Genomic DNA, 18,792 nt, shown 5'->3' on the forward strand with positions numbered 1-18,792 from the left:
TAAGAAATGTGCTATAGTTACACTGTGTGACCACCTGGCATGTGCTCCTGAGCAACAGCACGTCTCACATTGCAGTGATACCTCTGGTATGACAAGGTCTACTTGTACTAAAATGTTCTGTCCTTCAAAAAACATTTTGCTTTTGAAGGTTAATAGCAAATTACATTGTGAAGCTATGCAAAGCTGGAAGGAACTACAACTGTACAGAGATGTAGCATTTAGGTTAATTGTTTTGTTCGCTTACGTCTCTTTCCCAGGCAATTTCTTAGCAATATCTGAAGAGATTAAAAAGAGCATCCTGAAAAACCATTAATGCTGGAAAAATTTCCAGGGTTGATGTGAGTTTGTTCTTGCAGTTTATATCCTTACTATTTCTCTCTTGCATCATTATTGTTTTGGTAATGTTTGCATGAAATTGATTTTATGTTACTATAGATGTATCTTTCCAATGTGTGTAATACAGTAGTATCTTTAGTTAGACTCCAATTTAAAACAAATACTGAACAGGTATTTAACTATTATCTCGTGCTCTCAGAGTATATGTTCTCAGAGATTAAAAAATGCCAGAAATATTCCAGATACATTAAAGCTTGTTATGCTCTTGACCTTGTGATAACCGAAATGAATCATAACATTCATTGCATCAAGTAGTGTGTATTTTCAGCACTTCAGTTGAGGAGGAGGCAAATAAGTAAGAAAAGCTTAATATCCAGAAATTCCCACTCCTGATTTTTCAGCATATTCAGTTATGCCAGAAATGACCCCAACATTATTAAAAAAAAAGCCCTCTTGTGTGCATGCCGAACAAATTGCTTTGATAGACAGCTCTTGTTTCAGAAGAAGTGATGTCTCCTGAAGAGTTAAGCAATAATATAACCAGATGATTGGATAATAATTTTGTAAATAAAGACTTACCTCTGCAAGTAAGCCGTGGCTCTGTTCTGCTGCTTCTTTAAATGATGTATGGGATACGTTTTTTACTATCAGATACCAATTTATTCCAATCACACTCTTTGTTCAGGTCATTTGGCACACTTTATTTTTAATTTGCAGCATCTGCTTTGATTTTATTGCGTCTTCTGGTCATCACATATTTGCTATTCCTTTCAAGTATGACAGGCAGCATCACTTCTTGGTAAGTGTGCTGTTATACTAATCTTCAGGGCTTTTTCTCTGCCTCTGGAAAACTCAGTTGTTGGAAGAAGAAGCGTCTTATCACTGTAGCATTAGGCAGTTGTATCTAAGATGTAGAACTGGGAAGCTAATATGCAAAAGCAGTATGGCTAATGTGATTGAGTTGCCAGTAAGTCCTGAACAAGTATCACCTAGTAGATGCAGACTGTACTGTGGCACTTCCAAGATCTTAATCTTCTCCATTCTACTTGGATAATAAAACCATTACATATACACAGTATCATGACTTAGGTGACATCTGTTTCTTTCCTTCCTCCTGAATTTCTGGCTCTGAGAATTTCAGTGCATTTATTCTCTTTTGTGCAGTGATATTATTTGTATTAAATTTTCCTTTAAGACTTTTCAAGTGTCAGTGCTTGTTCTTACAACATTTGTAATCAAATCTAGAAAGTAGTGGATTGTTTTTTCTCATTGGAAGATTGAAACAGGTAATTTAGTGGCTTATAAAAAGACTATTTTTACTATTTTAAATACATATGCAAAATTATTTGGTGTGATTATGGCTAAATGCAATTAGTTGTGATTGTCTAATCTGTTGTAGAGAAATCCGTAGAGATTGTGGATTGACTGTGGATGTAATCCTCATTATGCCTTGTAAGCTGAAGACTTTTGTGACTTGGTCTGGCCATGCTTGAATTGAACAGCCATTGCTCAGCCCTGAATTTGGTTCTGAGCCAAAAGTGCATTAATTCCAAAATTCATTTTAAACATTGGGCATGTGATTGATGGTGGGGTGTGAGCACATGAGTGTGGTGGTAATATTATCAGAGGCTGTTCTCTTAAGTGCTGCAGGAGGCAGCTTTGGAGGAGCTGTACATGTTGCTACTGACTGGACTGAGGCTCCAAATGTAATATCACTGCTAGTGGTTTAGTGATAGGAATTAGGATATTCTGCACAAAGGTATTGACTTTACATCAGGTTATGGGCTGCCCAAAAAATCCTCTGTGAACTTATTCTGTCAGATTCCTTTGTGAAAGCTGACTGTTAGTTTTTAAATCTGACAGCAAAGAGTGTGGCACCTACCAAGTGAGTGTGGCAGGCACACTTCCTGTTTGGGGTAGTTGCCTGGGATTTCAGAGTCAAGTTTGCAGAATATGGCTCAGATTGGAAAGTTCTGTATGAGTAGGGAACTTCTGTTACAATAAGGTCGAAACAAATGCCAAGGATGATGTCCTGATGTAACATCTCATGTGTGGAAACTGCAGTATACTGGAGTTCTGTCAGGAAGAAAAGTAGCAGAGACAGCAAGCTGTAATAGCACAGTGGCATGAGTATTTGGGCTTTACAATCTGATTTGGACTTGCTGCCTTATTTTTGCAAAGTGGGCCTCAAAAATATGGGTGACGTGTATACCAGTACATCATTATCCCTGAATTTAAAAAAAACATTAAAATGTAAGAATCATCTCATTTATTTTGCATAGAACCCCACAGATTATTGACTATGCTTGCATCAATAGTTAATGTTCCGGTATGGTTCCAGTGTTTGTTATGGAAAGTACCATTTGTATAAATTAAGGAACTACTCTTTTGCCATAACCAGACTCCTGGCACTTAATTTTGCCTCTCTGGCCTGCTAAAACCTGCCTGCAAATTACATTTCGTTCTATGACTTTTCTGTATAGTGTAGTGTTAGTTGGGTTATAAAACATATTACTTGCATCGTTCCATGGAACTGGGCAGTCAGTGAACAGGAAGCCAGAGCTGGAATTTGGTTTGGCAGTGTGAACTGTGCTACCTGGAAAAGAGCACAGCAGCCAAAGGGACAAAGAGATGGATTTCTCGAGGAGATTGCATGTGCTATTTTCTTTTAGTTTGTCTGCTTACAGATTTCCTCCCTTCCCCGCACCCCTACCCACCCTTCTGGGAAATAGGGAGAGAGGCTCTTTGCCAGGATCCTTAGGCTGTGCAAGAAAAAGCTTAACAGAAATACCCTTTTACCAGCAACTCTATTCAATAGTGACCTATATTTTTTTGTGTACACTTTGAAACGTCATAGAAATGTCTAAAATTCTATGTTGAAAGTTAATTTATTCTCCAGGAGCAGATTCAAAGTTACTTTTTATAGAGGTCAGCCACATTGTGCTGTGCAGCGCTGTGGGACCATGCCTGTCTATTCCCAAAGGCTTTTAGGGGAGGTTTATGACTCTAAAGAAGCAAAATAACTGAAATATGGTTCATTGATAGGGATGATTCTATGAAAAGAGTGTATAGTTTCCCACAAAGTTTTGAGAATTGTTTTGCAGTTGAGCAGAAGTTTATTGCTGGCTGAGATGAGTAGAAGCCTGTCTGCTAGTACCATTTCCTGGCATAATCTGCAACTGCTGACACCTCAAGAGGGGCCTGGGGAGATGATTGCTGAGTGTAAGATGGACTGCTTAAGGAGGAGGGAGGAAGGATGGGCTGAAGTAAAGTTACTCAGTTGTTGCTATCTTGAGCCTATGACTGAGCTGCACGGACTCATTCTTCCCTCAGGGGACACAGGTGCGCAGAGCTATTTTTCTTTAATCACTCACATAAATTAAATTTATTCCTTTGCATTAAAATAATTAAATAAAGTTACGCCCTATATCTTTTACTGCCAGATAATATCTTTAAACCTTTGGCTCACCATTTTGCTATCAGCTGCAAGGTATTTTCCAGGGTGTGCTTAACCAATTTTACCATTGTCCTGAAAAGTGTTCTAGGCAGAGAAATTCCCTGATAGCAATCAATATTCATGCATACTTTTAATCACTGTATCCACTGGGAATAATCATTTCCGGGCCTCTCTTGAAGTCCACCTGCCTCACACTAAGATGAAAGGGCTTTCCGTGCTGTGTATCAAGTGGCACAGGCTTGATGCTTACCAGGATATTAAACACAAATTAAAATGGTTTGAAGAATATTGATGTGGGTCTGAGGTTGGCCAGTTGCTGGTGAGGGGATGATTCTGCCAAGTCTGGAGCAGATTGGCAAGGAGCAAGAAGGGCCCTTGCCTTTCCTATATTCCCTAAGGGTCTTCTCCTGCTCTTTTTAGGACACGACACTACTTGCAAAGGTGCAGTAGGATACGTGTTTAGAATGGAGGTGTGTGCTTTGGGAACAGGGTTTGTGTGCTTTCCAGGTTAGGAATGATTTTCCTGGGTTCGTTGTAACTTGTCTTCTGATTGTTGAACTTGTAGATTTGGAAAGGGTACTGCTTGGTAGCTGGCACATCACCTCAGACTCGGCTCTTTGTTGCTCCAACTTGGTTTCTAGCCAAAAACATCAAAGCGGCTCAGTGGTAAATCTGTGCTGCTTCCTCCCTGGCAAATGCTTGTTTTGTACAGTCTGCCCCCTGTAGAAACAGCAAAAGGGTTTGTGTTGCATCAAACTGTCTTTACTCAGGTGTCTTGTAAGTGAGTGTCATTCTGTGGTGAGGTACTGGCATATCCACCATTTCTGAAATTCTCCCATGGTTGGCCTGGGCAGTTATTTGAGACTGGCTGTTGAGCAATATAAATCTCTCTTTGCATTGAGACCTGTTCCCCACCTGCCACATTCACTGATGCTTGTTTGGAAACAGATGTACTTTTGTTTGCACCTTCAGGAAAAAATCTTTACAGAACAACCTTAGAGCTACTTGGCTTTGGTATAGAGGGAAGGGCAGGGAACACCTAAAGTTCTGCAACAGCCCCATTGAAACAGCATTGATGATCTGTGTAGGAAAGATGGCTGTGACTCAGAACAGAGATGAGGAACTCCTCTTGGTAAGCATTTTCCAGTAAAACTGTCTCACATCTCCTTATCACCTTCCTTCAATACCAAAATCTTAGGGGATTCTAAAAAAGAGTCAGCACTGTTAATGACTAACTCTGTGTAGCCAGTAAGGAAAGCAGAATTCAGGTGAGGAATTTTCCTATCCATATCTGGGAGAAAGAAATCTCTATTCTCTAATTGAGGGAGCAAATGCTTGATGTCTTGTGTAAGGCACACAGCTGGGCTTGTTTGGCTCTGGGCTTTGCCGGCCCCTTATATTCTAACTTCTGTCTCTTACTGTTTTATTTGCAGCTCAAAGACATGTCCTCACGTACATGGAGGATGCAGTGAGCCAGCTGCTGGAGAACAGAGAAGATATTAGTCAGTATGGCATTGCCAGGTTCTTCACTGAATAGTAAGTACATCAGGGTGCTGCCAATAGGGCAACCTGAGGGGGGCATTTGGAAACAGACAAAGGTACATGGAGAATGGAGCTGGACACGTGCTGGTTATGTTGTGAATGCTGTATTTCACTGGCTTACCCAAGGACTGCCTGAACATCTTTTGGAAGCATACATGGGTTTCCTACAGTTCAGTACCTCTTCTATTACAAACATCCATGTGAAGCAGTCACTCTGGGGAACAGAGATTTAAAAATCATGGAGAACCAAATTCTGCTTGTCTTAGGCAGGACTGTTGGTATCAAACTGCTTGAGAGATACTGAAGCAAACTGCTTCAGAGACTGCTTCTGGTTTCAGCAGCATTCATTCTGTATCATTCTGAGGATGAATCTGAGCTGTTTGTCTCGTGTGATTGTTGTCCTGTTGAATGCTTTAATAGGATGCCTCTTCTTACCTTAAAACCTGCATAAGTCCTTAAATACTGGATATGAGCACAGTCTCTTCTTACTAATTTGCAAAAAACTTCTTGAGGGAAAAGCTGTGTGCTTTCTGTCCACAGAAAGTAATACTGATGTTAGTCAGCTGAACAAATAGTTGATAAACAAGAGCTTAAGAAAGATAAACAGCATGATTACAATGACCTCCACCCAGCAACAGGATTTCTTTTGCAGAGTTGAAGGCAAGGTGGCTTTGAAATACCCAGCTGAAATTGTCATTCAGGCATCTCTGCAGATTAGCTTTAGTTTGCATCTAATTTCAAATGTGACATTTCTGTGCCTTTTCTAAACTTCTGATCATATATATTTCAAAAATTAAATGATGACCAAGAGGTCGTTCACACAATGAAACTGTTCAAAATGCTTCTCTGTAGTATTTCTTCATCTTGACATGATAACCATTTTCTTTTCACTTCCTGTTCCTCTTCTACCTTTGAAAGAAGAAATAGTAATTTGAGACCATTATAATGAACAAAACCATCATCATAGGCCAAAACCCTCAGATTGACTTAGGTGCTAGAGGTCTTGTTTTCCCATTTATTTTCAGGGATATTATTTTTACAATGTTTTTTTGTTCACAGTGAGTGTTTTGTGGAGTTTCTGATTTCTTGAAAGACAGGAAAAGGTTGCATGTTCATTCATTCTGTAATATAGAACTAGTAGTTATTTTCTTTTGTCTTTCTTTTTTTCTTTTATAATATATCTGGAGTTAGCAGATAAAAGTGTCTCTCTGTACCAAAGCACAAACAGGCTTAGTAATTTTGAGAATTTCCAGTCTGTGAAGATTGGAAATGTGGAATTCTTCATTTAAAGTGGAGAATAAATGATAGCCAATATGGGTGTAGAATGCAAAGTTTCATATTATGAAAATGTCATATGTTCTGGCTCCCAGGGCTTAGTGGTGAGCCCTCACTGCCCAGAAGATTTCTGTTCATCCACTCAACTATCAATATTTGTTCAGTCTGTGCTTTGAAGGCTGCACTTCTCTCCCAAGCAAATAAACTTGATCTTTAGTCTCAGTATCTTCAAAGATAACTTGCGAGATTCCAGAATGTTTGTGAGCACTCTCCCTGTGTTTTTCTTAATCCATGTTTTTGTGAGGGAGAGGATTGGAATGTGCATGTTTTGAAGTATGCTGCAGTGATTTGAGATGAAGGGATTTGGTATTAGGACATCCAGTTTTTAAAATTGTCCTTTCCCTATTTATGCTCACTTAAAATTAGAGATCAAGCCCAGGGTTTAGAAAGCTAGCAGGCAGGCCCAAAGAAGTAACTTTTTCTCAAAGTGTTTATGGGGTAAAAGAATGACTTCTGTAACTTTTCAGAGATTGAAATTAATCTGTCAAGGACAGGTGTTAGATATTCTCCAGACTCCTTTCAGAGGGCACACTTTTCAATCCAGTGGTGTTCTGTGGACCTCTCCACTGGATTTACTGCTGAAGAGTAACCTGATGGCATTTCCATCATGCATTGCAGCGCTCCATTTTACCATGAGTGAATTCAATTCTTTGAGCCAGTTACAACTACTGGTTTTTTTGGTAATTAAGAAAATTTTGTTGGGACTTAGCATCCCCAAGTGAAATTTGAGAACTGAAAATTATCTGGTCATGTAGCTCTGTTTGGATCAAGCAGTAGGTGTTTTGCTGGCAATGAGTGTTTCCAGTTGTTTTTAAGAGATGGAGTTGAGTATGTATTTCACTGCTATCCACCATCTAGCACTGGGATTGCTGATTACAGAGGGCTGACCTTAATCTCTACAGTTTTCCTTCCAGAATAGTTTTAGTCTTCAAGGATAGTTTTTTCTCTCACTTCATTCCAGTGTTCATTTTTCCCAATCACATGGACATCTGCTTTCAATCTTGGGAGTACCTTGAGGCTTCCCTCATCTGGCTCACTCCTGACCCTTACAGGACTAGGGATCAATCACCCTTCTGCCAATTAATCCACATCTTTTAGTTAAACAAGTAAAATTATGCCTCTCTCAGGACTAATCTTGATTTTATAGATATGCTGAAATGCTACTAGTGTTTGTTCATTATAAGCCTGAGAAATCTCAGCTCTGCTCTTGAATCTCCATGAAATGCAGACTCTTGAAAACCCTCTGTGTAATTACACACTAATGCTGCTTTACTTTTTCCAGCCTAATGTCTGTGCCAACATATCTTAAAGAAATATGTTCCCCCTATACATTATTTATCATCCTGTTTTCTTGATCTTTCCTATACTGAAGAAAAGCAGGGCCCCCACGCTAATGCATTTGATCATGCGGAGGAAATGTGCATAGCATCCCACTTTATATTTTCTGGGATCTTAAAAGGGAGTCTGTGTGTCTTTTTTTCATTTCAGCTTAAAGAAGCAAGAAAAAAATAAAAAGACAAAGAGACTTCCTACTACTTATTTTACTTTTCTTGTAGGCTAACCCTTTGCCTGAAGCTTTCTCTTCCAGCATGCAGATAGATGTGCTGCTCTGTTCAAGACTCTTTGGAAAACTCAGAAATCATAATGTACCTTGGTTAGGAAACTTTTTTTCTGCAACTTTTATTGTTTGTTTGATAAATCAAACACAAGTGAACTGGAGACAGGGTAATGGACATTTTTTTTTGGAGGCTATATTCTTGTCCCAAAACACTTCTCCTCTTCTTTTGTTTCTGGTGAAATGTCTCCTGACCACCTGCCAGCTGGAGCATGACTGAGAAAAACATGTTGCTTTTAGCTTGCAGATGTAACACTACTTCCACTGGACTCTGCAAACTGGTGTCTGAGATGCCCTTTTTCTGTCAAGGATGTTTCTGCTAGCTCTAACTTGAATGCCCCTGCTGGATCTTGTGTGACATTTTAACAGTATTTATCTGAGCAGGCATCTGTGATGTGTGTTTGACAGGGTTGAGGGGCAGATACTGCTTTTAGATTTGTTGTGTGCCTGGCAATTCAAAATACCAACTCTGCACTGTGTAGAGCCGTGTTTTACAGAAAGGAACATTTGCTTTGCTCCTGGTAACAGGACTGCCAGTTCTGTATAGTTTAGGATCCTTGGGAAGAAAGATGTTATCATGGTGAGCAATATCAACTTCTAGCAATAAAAGTACCTCATTTTCTCTTGCTGTCTGGATTGGCTGGAACAATTTGTTCATCTCTTTCGTTAGAGACAAATACAATGCCTCTCCCTTGGTTTTCTCTGGCAGTAGTCACAGGCTTTGGTATCAGACAAACTTTTGGCTAGTTCAGTCCTTTATTGCTATACAATATTACAGAAATAAATCTGTAGAGTAAACAATGTCCTCCTCTTTAAAAACGTCTAAATACCCTTGGGGGAGGAGGGCAGGGGGGAAGGGCCAGGAACAAGACAGATGGGATGCCCATGAGAACTAAGCCACTCACTGAAGACAACCTTAATTGGCAACTGGAAATAAGCTGAATTATCTGCTTATAAAGAGGAGAGATTCTTAGAGCTAGCTTAAAGCCATCAATTTTCTTTTTTCTTTGCATCTGTGTATGTAGGCCTTATCACCATCATCATCTTGCTGTCATCTGCTCTGCATCTTTCCGCTTTTCAGAGTAACTTGTTTTGTCTTGTTTGCAAGGATAGTGTAAGCTCTTCAAGACAGAAATTATATTGTACTGCATGTACATTACAGCACCCAGCATTGTAGAATGTCGACTCTATGCTTTGTACAATTACAGTATAAACAGCAAAAACAGTAGTGAGAAGGTCCTTAGGGCTTTGACAAGTTGTGCCAGATTCCCTTTCTGAGAGATGGAGCCATTCATTAGAATTTCTCTGTACAACTCTTTGGGGGGAAGGGCATTGGTTGTTGGGTTTTTTTGTAGCATTAGTTCTTTGTCTTTTGGGCAAATCAGTAGTATCTGTGAGGTATTAATACTTTTAGGGTATCGCCTAAAATATTGATATTCTCTCTGATGTAATCTTCTGAGCAATTGCAAAAACCCCCACAACATTTCATGTATTCTTCGAATACTGTCAGGATTCCTACATGTCTTCTGCTCTGGAGAGAAAAAGATAAAATGATCCCACTCAATGCAAGACTGCACTGAGCCATGTGATCCGTATCAAGCTGCTGCTGTCAATGACCTAGCTGTGGAGCTGCCCTTTGGGCTGAAAATCTTAGCTGGGATAACGTGCTTGATGGTTCCCGACAGGCTTTTACTTGGGATTCCTTGATCCCTAGGGCACTGTGTAAGACTGCTGTTTGCCTCTCCTTTGCTCTTCAGTTATCAGTGGAAAGAGAATGGATACATGAACTCAGACGCAGCATTTGTGCCAGAAACTCTGAGGAGATTTTGCAGCTAATGTGAATAATTTTGCAAGTGTCTCTCCACAAGGATTTGCAGGACTGAATTTGTTGGTAAATCTTTCTGGGGAACCTACAGTAATTGCGTATTTCTCCACTAAGAGTGTTGCTAATGGACACAAAGCCTTTCTGTTAGTCTCTTTGTTACCTTCCAGTTTCACCTCTACAGAGAAGCATTGTCAGAAGGGCAAACTCTCTTTCTTGCAATAGAATTTCTCCAGCCCACCTTAGAAATGGGATTTCAGTACTTGCTGTCCACTGTGCATGGGGTATGTGCTTTGTGTGAGAGCTGTGGAAGATCTGGGGTTGTGGATAACTCTATTTGTGATTTAAATTATGTGAATTTTGTCTGGAGCCTGTAGATTTGTCACCCTATGTTTTTATTATAATTGCTTAATGGCAGAAACAATGTTGGGATTTTGATATGACAGCCAGGACCTGTGAACTCCTGATTTTCCCAGAGCTGTTTCTTGTTAACAAACATTGCAACAAGTCCTAACCTGACAAATATGCTGATTGGGATAACTACTGTTGAGTAAACAGCTGGAAAAATGCATATATTAATGGCAATAACACACTGGTTCCCACTGTAGTTTGTACATGTTGCCAATATATTAGAAAATACAGTATTTTCTTACCACATTCTCGGGTATCTTACAGGTGAGTGGATACTTAGATGCATCCAGACCCTTGCAAAGGCATGCAGGGCAGATAAAAGAATAAAGAATCTTTTTGGTAAGCAGGACTGACTTGGAGGACTTGTAGCAAAGCAGTAACAGAATTGAACGTAAAAGACAGCATTTACTAGTGATGCTGTATGTGGTAGTGTAGTCCACTTAAGAAACTTCTCATATTGTTTTGGTGACAGAAGAATCTGCAGGATTTGCCATAGCATATGAATGTTAGCACTTGGTATCAGCATCTTGTCAGCACAGGGTAGTTATCTGTAGATAACTCTGCATACACTGACTTGAACTGCACTGTGCTCTTGCTCTTTGGAGAGAGGTAATCACAATTTCCACATGCATTGTGATCAGAGTATGATGCTCCTAGTAGATATTTACTGGTGTAGCAGTGCTGTGCTGTCTTTGCCCACTTCTTTCCTATTCCTTTACATCATGGAAATCTCATATTTATTAGTGGTCTTTGTCAGAATAGTTGTAGCAAGAGTTGGCTGACTACTTTATGGAGACCGTATGTAGTTTGGTATATTTTATTTGTTCTTACAGCCTTGAAGGTTGAAATGCAGCACATCTGCCATGAAATTGAGCTTCCTTTAGGTTAAAGCCAACTGCATACAAGCAGTGCGGATAGCTAATAAAACTGGAAAGAAAAGTTTGAAATTTCCCAAAAGCCAAAGTCCAGAAATGTGGCAAATGGTACAAATATCAAGACCGTATATATCTGAGTTAGCTGTGTTTGTGCTTTTTCTCTGGGCTAGAGTTGAATGTATTATTCTCTCTCTAGTTTTAGTGTTTGACTCCAGTATAACTCTGTTTATGTTTCCAATTCTTTTATTGCTTTTCATCATAGTTGCTGATATAACTAGTACAAATTTGGAGAAGTATATGATCCTAGCTGGGAGTTATAATCAGACTTTTGTGGCTTCAAATGTATGAACTTACAGATGCTGGAGGATGAACAGATTGAGAACAGCTCTGCCAAGAAGGCCTTGGGGGTACTGGTGGAGGAAAGGCTGGACATGAGCTGGAAATGTGCATCACATCCTTTTTGGGATGCCACAGGGTCTTTTTGTTCAGTTTTATTTTCTCCATCAGTCTGCCTTTTTTTTTTTAATATCTGTGGTATTGTCTAGTTCCTGCCCTGTTCCTGCTTTTCTTATAATATATCTCTGCTGTGGTTTTGTTTGTATCCTTGCAGAAGTGAAAGGACCCTCAAGTCAGAATTAGGGAGCTCTGGAAATCTTACATTATCCATCTTCCACTGAGGGAAGGTCTGTAGTAGAGTTTGCCATTATGCAAATTAGATATTCAATGCTGATGTAACTGTTTGACAAGCAACTTTCTCCATCATTCTGGAAAATTGCTCAGTTGTGCTTCCTGAGTCACTGTTGGAATATATAGGAAAAGATGAGAAAGATAAGTAGTGATACATCCACCACAGATGTAGTGGGACTACTTACAGTCTTTTGCATATGATCTGCCATGTGTATATAAAGCAGTAATCTCACTTCATGCTTGGTCACATGCTGCAAAGATTGGATTTTCTGCAGTTTCTCTAAGTGTTTTGAAGAAAACTGTGTCAGTAATGTGAAATTGGCAACTGGAATTCAGTAGAAATGAACACAAGGATAGCAGCTTTGGAAAAACATAACAGTGTAGTTTGGTACACATTGGTGTTTCTTTCCATATTATATGTGGAGTTTTAAAAATTATTCTTAAGAATTAAAGGCATAGCTTTATCACCTTCTTTTAGTAATATTTTCTTTTTAACATCCTATTTCCTCCAATAAAGGTTTTGATGTCTCAAGCCATAAGAGATCCGCTGTTGGACACATGATAACTTCATTAATAGCAATACCTTTCTCTGTATTACAGACTCACATGGTCTAGTTCTTGTTTTAATGAAGCACTTTGGCAAAGGTCTAGGCTACTTTATGTATATAGGGGATCAGTTTTAGAGTTCTTGGCTTCCGTCTATCTATACCTATAAGACTTTCTATTAAATTGGAATCAAGTAGTGTAAGTTTGAGGAACACTCTATTTTTCTCAGAAAGATCTTTAACGAAAGATGGATCAGAATTGAAGTTGGGGTTGTTTTTTTGTTGTTGGTTTGGGATTTTTTTCCAGTTTTGTGCTGTTGGAAGAACTTTTGTGTTTATTCTTAGGCTGCAAAACGTTGAGGCATCACAGAAAAACTTGAGGAACATTTCTAATTGCTTTGCTAAGAATACATGTGTTTCCTTGCGAACAAGGCCAACAAATGTAAAATTTCTCCTGAATTAGATATGTCAAACTGTAAAAATTAGCAAGTGCTTGCACCAATGGGATCTGATAAGATCCTATAATAGGATTCCTTATCCTTTACACGATAAAATCCTTTAACTATGTCTGCATCTCCATGAATGCCAAACACTAAAAGTCTTGCAAGCCTGAAAAATGCATTTTTAAAATGTGGTTTATCTTCCTTTCCTTTAAAAACAAAACTAAACAATAGCAACAGAAGTCTAGATTCTAGAAATCTGCATGTCTTCAGAGAACCTGAGATTTTCCTGCAGTGCCGTGTTGAAACCATACACATCCCAGAATACTTTAGCTTTAGAGACTTGCAATAATCTCATGTCCTGTAAAGTTAATCTTACTGTGTGTCTTCAAATGAATTAAACAATGAATTAAAACTATAGCTGGTCAACACTGTAGCCAAGAAGTTGTTGTGTGCACAAAGTGGTTTAGCTAAGCAATCTCTAAATGCAGAGTTAGCATTAATGTCAAATGATGTAACTTCATCTATATTAAGGAATTTTGGCAGGGTTCATTTGTTGCCATGATGAAAATATTGGAAGCTGCTCAGTCTTTGATGTGCTATAGTTCTTGCCAGGGCAACTGAATAGGTGAGAGAGTACTAGTTGTAAATTTTTTCTTCTGAAATTCTCCAGTTAAACCAAGACTGAAACGAGCTAATATGGAATCTGTTTGCATGGCACCAATATTGAACCTCTTTGGAGCAGGTATTCAGTTATATTTCAGTATTTCATGGATCATCACAGTCAACATGATTGTGCTGCTACCTTTTAAAATAACTAAAAGTATAATTTTTAAAATATGGAACTGTCTTACAACAGGAGGTACAGGGGACTTCAAGCAGAATGGAAAAAGCAGACCCTTACTTATACTTTGGCCTCAACTTTCTGAGAAGTCAATTTACCTTTACTTGGCAGTATACTTTGATCTCAAGAGTTCAAGACGGGTGCAGTTACTCAATAATTTTCAAATCCACACTCCCCCTTTGGTGCACATTTATACTTTGGTATCAAAATCCATCTCCAGCCAATGTCAATTCCTTGTGTGGCTTGTGTTTTTAATAGTATTTTTCATCTTTGTGCCATCTTCTCACCCTTGCCACATGTTCACTGTGTGGTTTCTGCAGCATCTTGAAGCTAGTGAATGAATTCCTCAGCATGATTGGGAGGACAAAAATACCTGTTGGTTAATAAAGGAAGCCAAAGAATGGCGATCATGGCTGTATGATAATGAAGCTAACAGAGGACTTGAATCTTCTATACCTCAGAATATAGAGGGTATAGAGCAGTTCAGTAAGGAATTTTCTTCTTGCCCCAAAATGTCAAGTTGGACCAGTTTGAACAAATACTAAATAGATCCGCTAGAGAGCTACCAGATTTCCTTGTTTAGTTATAATTCTGGATTGGTTTATTATTTATGTATTTAGTTTAGGTTTGGGCAGAAAAGGGTTTTTTGTGGGAAGCTGCGTAGCAACTTGCAGTGATCTCCATAAAAGCTAGTTATAATGGTGTTCATGCAGCTGGTTTTGTGGCGTGCAACTTTTTATATAGAGATATATAAATATCTCTATTTATACCAGCAAGACCTCTCCAGACTTGCTGAAACTCCATGTTGTCTGAAATTGCACCTGATCAGGCTGAAAGAGCTCTTCATGGGTGATTGATGCTTATCTGTGAAGGTTTCTTTACTTCTCCCTTAAGCACCTTGGAGGGCTTCTGCAGGGCTATTTATGGTCTTTCATTGTATGCCCTTTCCCATCTTCCTGAATGCTAGGCTTCCCAGCTCATAATTCTAAGAAGCAGCTTTATTTCACAGTAGAAAGGGGCCCCAATATGTGGCCTATTATATCCATATCAGCTTGCTTACCCTTTTCAAGCAGCTATTGTGTTTTAATAGAGCCCTGCCTGGCAGGGGGAGTCCTTAATTCCTGCTATATAAGAATGGTCAGCTTGAGTTACAGCAAACTGCAGGATGCTGCTCTGATCAAAAGGCCTCTGTTTTTAGAGATTCCTGCGTCCCCCACCATTTGCCTTTTAATTTTTTTTTTTTTTTTTTAATCCTGGGCTAATAATTCAACACAGTACCATCTTTTTAGCTTGTGATTTGGAAGCCTTGAGGTGTTAAATTACTGACCTAGCACATGAAAAATTAAGGAAGGGGGACTCTAAAAAAGATAAAGGCTTTCTGGGAATAACAAGCAAGCACAGCAACTCCTTTAATCCTTTCCTTCTCCAGAATCTGTAAACTGGTCTCAGAGGGTTTGATTTGCTACAAAGCAACATAAGAAAGCTTGTTCACTGCCTACTCTGAACTGTGTCACGGGTGGTGTGGTTCATTTTCTTCATCCCAGTACATGGGATAATCTCTGTACCGCCTGTATTAAGTCTGCCATGAATACAGAGATTCCTAGCCTATATTAAGGAGTCTGAAAACACATAGTTAAAACTTCTGTCACTCCTTTCCCTCTTTCCACACCCTCCAGCTGGAGTAAACTTGAGTGGGTGAGACAGAAAGGATCTCAGAAAATCCAGTCTGTATTTGCAGTGTTACATCACTCAGTTTTACCAAAATTTTGACTGTTAATGATTTCCTATCTGCCTGGTTGTTAAAAAAACCCCTATTTTCCTTTAAAGCCAGTCATCAGGAATAACTTTTAGCATCTGTTTTGTCTTAACACATTTCCAAGGAAATGCCTAAAGTGCACTGCTAATTTCATTACAGGGAGATGGTGGTTTCCTCGAGGCTGACCTCAGTGTCCCAAGTTCTAATTCTGTGGAATTTTTAAAAGCGCTTGATACGATGGCTTTGAATTGAGGAATGCTAATGGTTGTAAGTTACCTTCCAAGAGGGATAGCTAAAGAAACAGTCCAGTGATTCATCTGAGTATTGCAAATATTGTAGTACTCTTAAACCAATAGGTGAAGAATAGAATGATCTTAAACTACATTCATACAGCAGTAATTTAATCAGTACAACAGTGATTTTTTTTTTTTTACTCAGTGATGCCTACAATTTTAAGTGTTCCCTCTCAGGGTTCCTTCTAGACAAGGTAAATCTCACTTTGCTGTCAGAGCATAGCCTTGGGGTAATTACGATTAGTCATTTGGGGATGCTTTGTTGTGGATGAGTTATTTAACATCAGAAATGGTCTGGTTTTTAAAGTCTTTTGTATTTCAGTGTTTTCTATTTCAGCTAGTTCTTTGTTACCCATTGTACCATATTCTCTAATCCTAATACTCCTGATTATCCCTGCTTACAGTGCTTTAGTTCACATGATGAAACAGTCTTGGAGCTCTGGGTTCCTTTCAGATGGAGCTAAACTGGGAGATGTGTTCCTAGAACTAGTCCAGAGCGTGTCTCAAGAAAGAAACAAATCCTGGGATGCCCACCATGTTGACATCAAATCCTCCGCACTGTTTTTCTCTACAGATGTTACAGTCAGTCTAGACATAGCCTCCAATAGTAGCTTTGCATTTGAGACTACCTTATTTTTGCTCAAGACAGTCAATTCTGTTTTAATGACTTAGACACTTGTGTAGCTGGCAAAAAAATGGGGTTTTGTGTGTGTGTGTGTAAATTGTTCATTCTGAAGAAAAAGTGTAAGCCTTCAAAATTATTTTCTTCATCATGCTCTTTATAGAAAATGCAAGCAGTAATGGTATAAGTTAAGGAAAAATGGTCACTGTTCCTTGCTTTCCATCTAGTAGAGGAGGGGTCCTGTGAGCTTGTTCAGCTCTTCACATGGCAACCAAAGGTGACACCTGCTAGGGGGACAGCGGGGTCCTGGCAAGCTCTTCCATCCTTCTTGAGGACTTGGAACTCTCTGCATTGTGCATATTTGGCTTTGCCCGACTTCAGCAGGCAGAGGCTAACTGCTATAATGGGTTTCAATTGGGATGTTACCATAGCATCCTGGGACTTTTACAATCTATTTAGAAGTCCAAAGGTTTGAAAAGAGTGCTTGAAAGTTTCTGAACTCTGGCAGGTTGCCGAAATGTAATTACACAAAAGACAAAGCCTTATGAAAGCTGCTCTGTTCAGAGAAGCAGCACCTGAGTGCTAGAATTCCCAGCATAGCCATTTTCAAGAGCTGGGGCTGTTTTGTCACAGTCTCCTCCCAAAACTTTTTTCTTCCTCTCACGTGCGTGTGCCATCCCACAAGTATAGCCCAAGTGTGCAGCACTGGTGTTGGAGGAAACTCTTCTATAGTTTGGCTGCTCTGGGGCATGTGAAGGAAAAGAGTGAGAAAGTAAGCATCCTGAAGCCCCTACTGTAAGAATCTCTTTGGATCTTCCCATCAACTGAGAACCTTGCTTTGTTCTTCTGTCATCTTTCTCCAGGATTTTCTCACAAGTGAATGGGGAAAGCTGTTTTGTTAACAGGGTGTCCAGTTGCCTAACAATTCTTGTGTGAAATATGAGTGCTCACAGTAAACTGGTGTTAACTAATGAACATTCAGTTCAATTTGTAGTCTTGTTTTCAGCAAGACAAATAAAATCACATCATTAGCAACTGTTGTCACTCTTCTAATTTGCCTATTCTGTGTACTGGTAATGCAGAGGACTGAAGCAATCATTACGTTTGCAATAGGAGGCTTGGAGACTAGCAGAGTTGTTGAAAGCTTTCTTCTGAAAGGAATCTCTTGCAGATGGCTGCACTAAATGCCTAAAAGGGGAAAAGGAGAAGGTAACCAGAGAAGTGGAAAATTATTTTCCCTGCTTCTGGGTTCCCAAGCCCATTTCTAAATGATTGAGGACAAAGTAGTAACTTGTTGAGGTACCATGGTTTGTTCCTAAGTATTTCTTCTTCAAATGTGCTGAAAAGCTCTGGCCACTTAACTTTGCTAGCAGTATGAGCTGTTCAGTGAAAGGAGGACAGATAGAGGGAAGACTGAGTAATCAGATGAATTGCAGCAGCTGTTAAACTTGTTGAGAATGATTGAGCTTAATGGTTAAGTTTATATTGTTGATATCTTACTTAAGCCATTCCTCTGAGTGCAGCTTGTTTCGTTTTTGTATTCGAAAGGATTTGGAAAATACATCTGTTTGTATGTATATAAAAATCATAGGTAAGGCATTGGTCATACACTCTACCGGCTGTTGGAATACCCGTAACAGCTTTGGGTTGTCATAATTTATCTTCCTTCCAGAAATGTTTACCTATAAGCTTGCCACATTAATGATAACTTCACCTCTGGGCACCTGTCAAAGATAAGGTGGCCAAGTTATTTTGGTACTGCCCCTCTACCCATAATAAAGGAATTTCAACATATATAGTTTATTCAAAATATGTAGTATTCCTGTCCCTTGGAGTGATCTTGACCCTGCCTGACAATAGATCTGTTGATTTGTTATTGGGCTGCTTGCTGGATAGCTCCATCATGGGCTGGCTCCTTTGAGCTGAACTTTTACTGCTCAAAAAAAAGAATTTATAAAGTAGGGTGTCTGAAATGTGGCATCTTAACTGGGATAAAATTCTGACTCCCAGGCTTGCACTCATGAGCTTTTGGGGAAGAATCCTTTGATTGTATAGTTAAACAAAATCCTTTACTCAACTAGCTGGCGGCACTTGGCTGTCAGCACATCCAGGTGTGCTGATGTTCCAGCATGTCCACCCACTCTTTTAACTGAGAAAGCAACAAATTATATCATACCCTTCTGCCTGGTAGGTTTATAGTCATCCCATGCTG

General features: G+C 39.3%; 1 protein-coding gene across 1 annotated transcript in view; it reads left to right on the top strand.

Annotated features, from left to right (window-relative positions):
- CSTPP1 (centriolar satellite-associated tubulin polyglutamylase complex regulator 1) overlaps nt 1-18,792 on the top strand; it is an 82,141-nt gene that overhangs the window by 4,407 nt on the left and 58,942 nt on the right. The window contains exon 2 of the mRNA XM_085062534.1: nt 5,227-5,329. Coding sequence (XP_084918660.1) covers nt 5,227-5,329 — 103 coding nt within the window. The remainder of the gene's footprint in view (nt 1-5,226; nt 5,330-18,792) is intronic.

Source organism: Lichenostomus cassidix, chromosome 5 (assembly GCF_008360975.1).
Source record: "Lichenostomus cassidix isolate B80296 chromosome 5, HeHo_3.0, whole genome shotgun sequence".
Classification (NCBI taxonomy): domain Eukaryota; kingdom Metazoa; phylum Chordata; class Aves; order Passeriformes; family Meliphagidae; genus Lichenostomus; species Lichenostomus cassidix.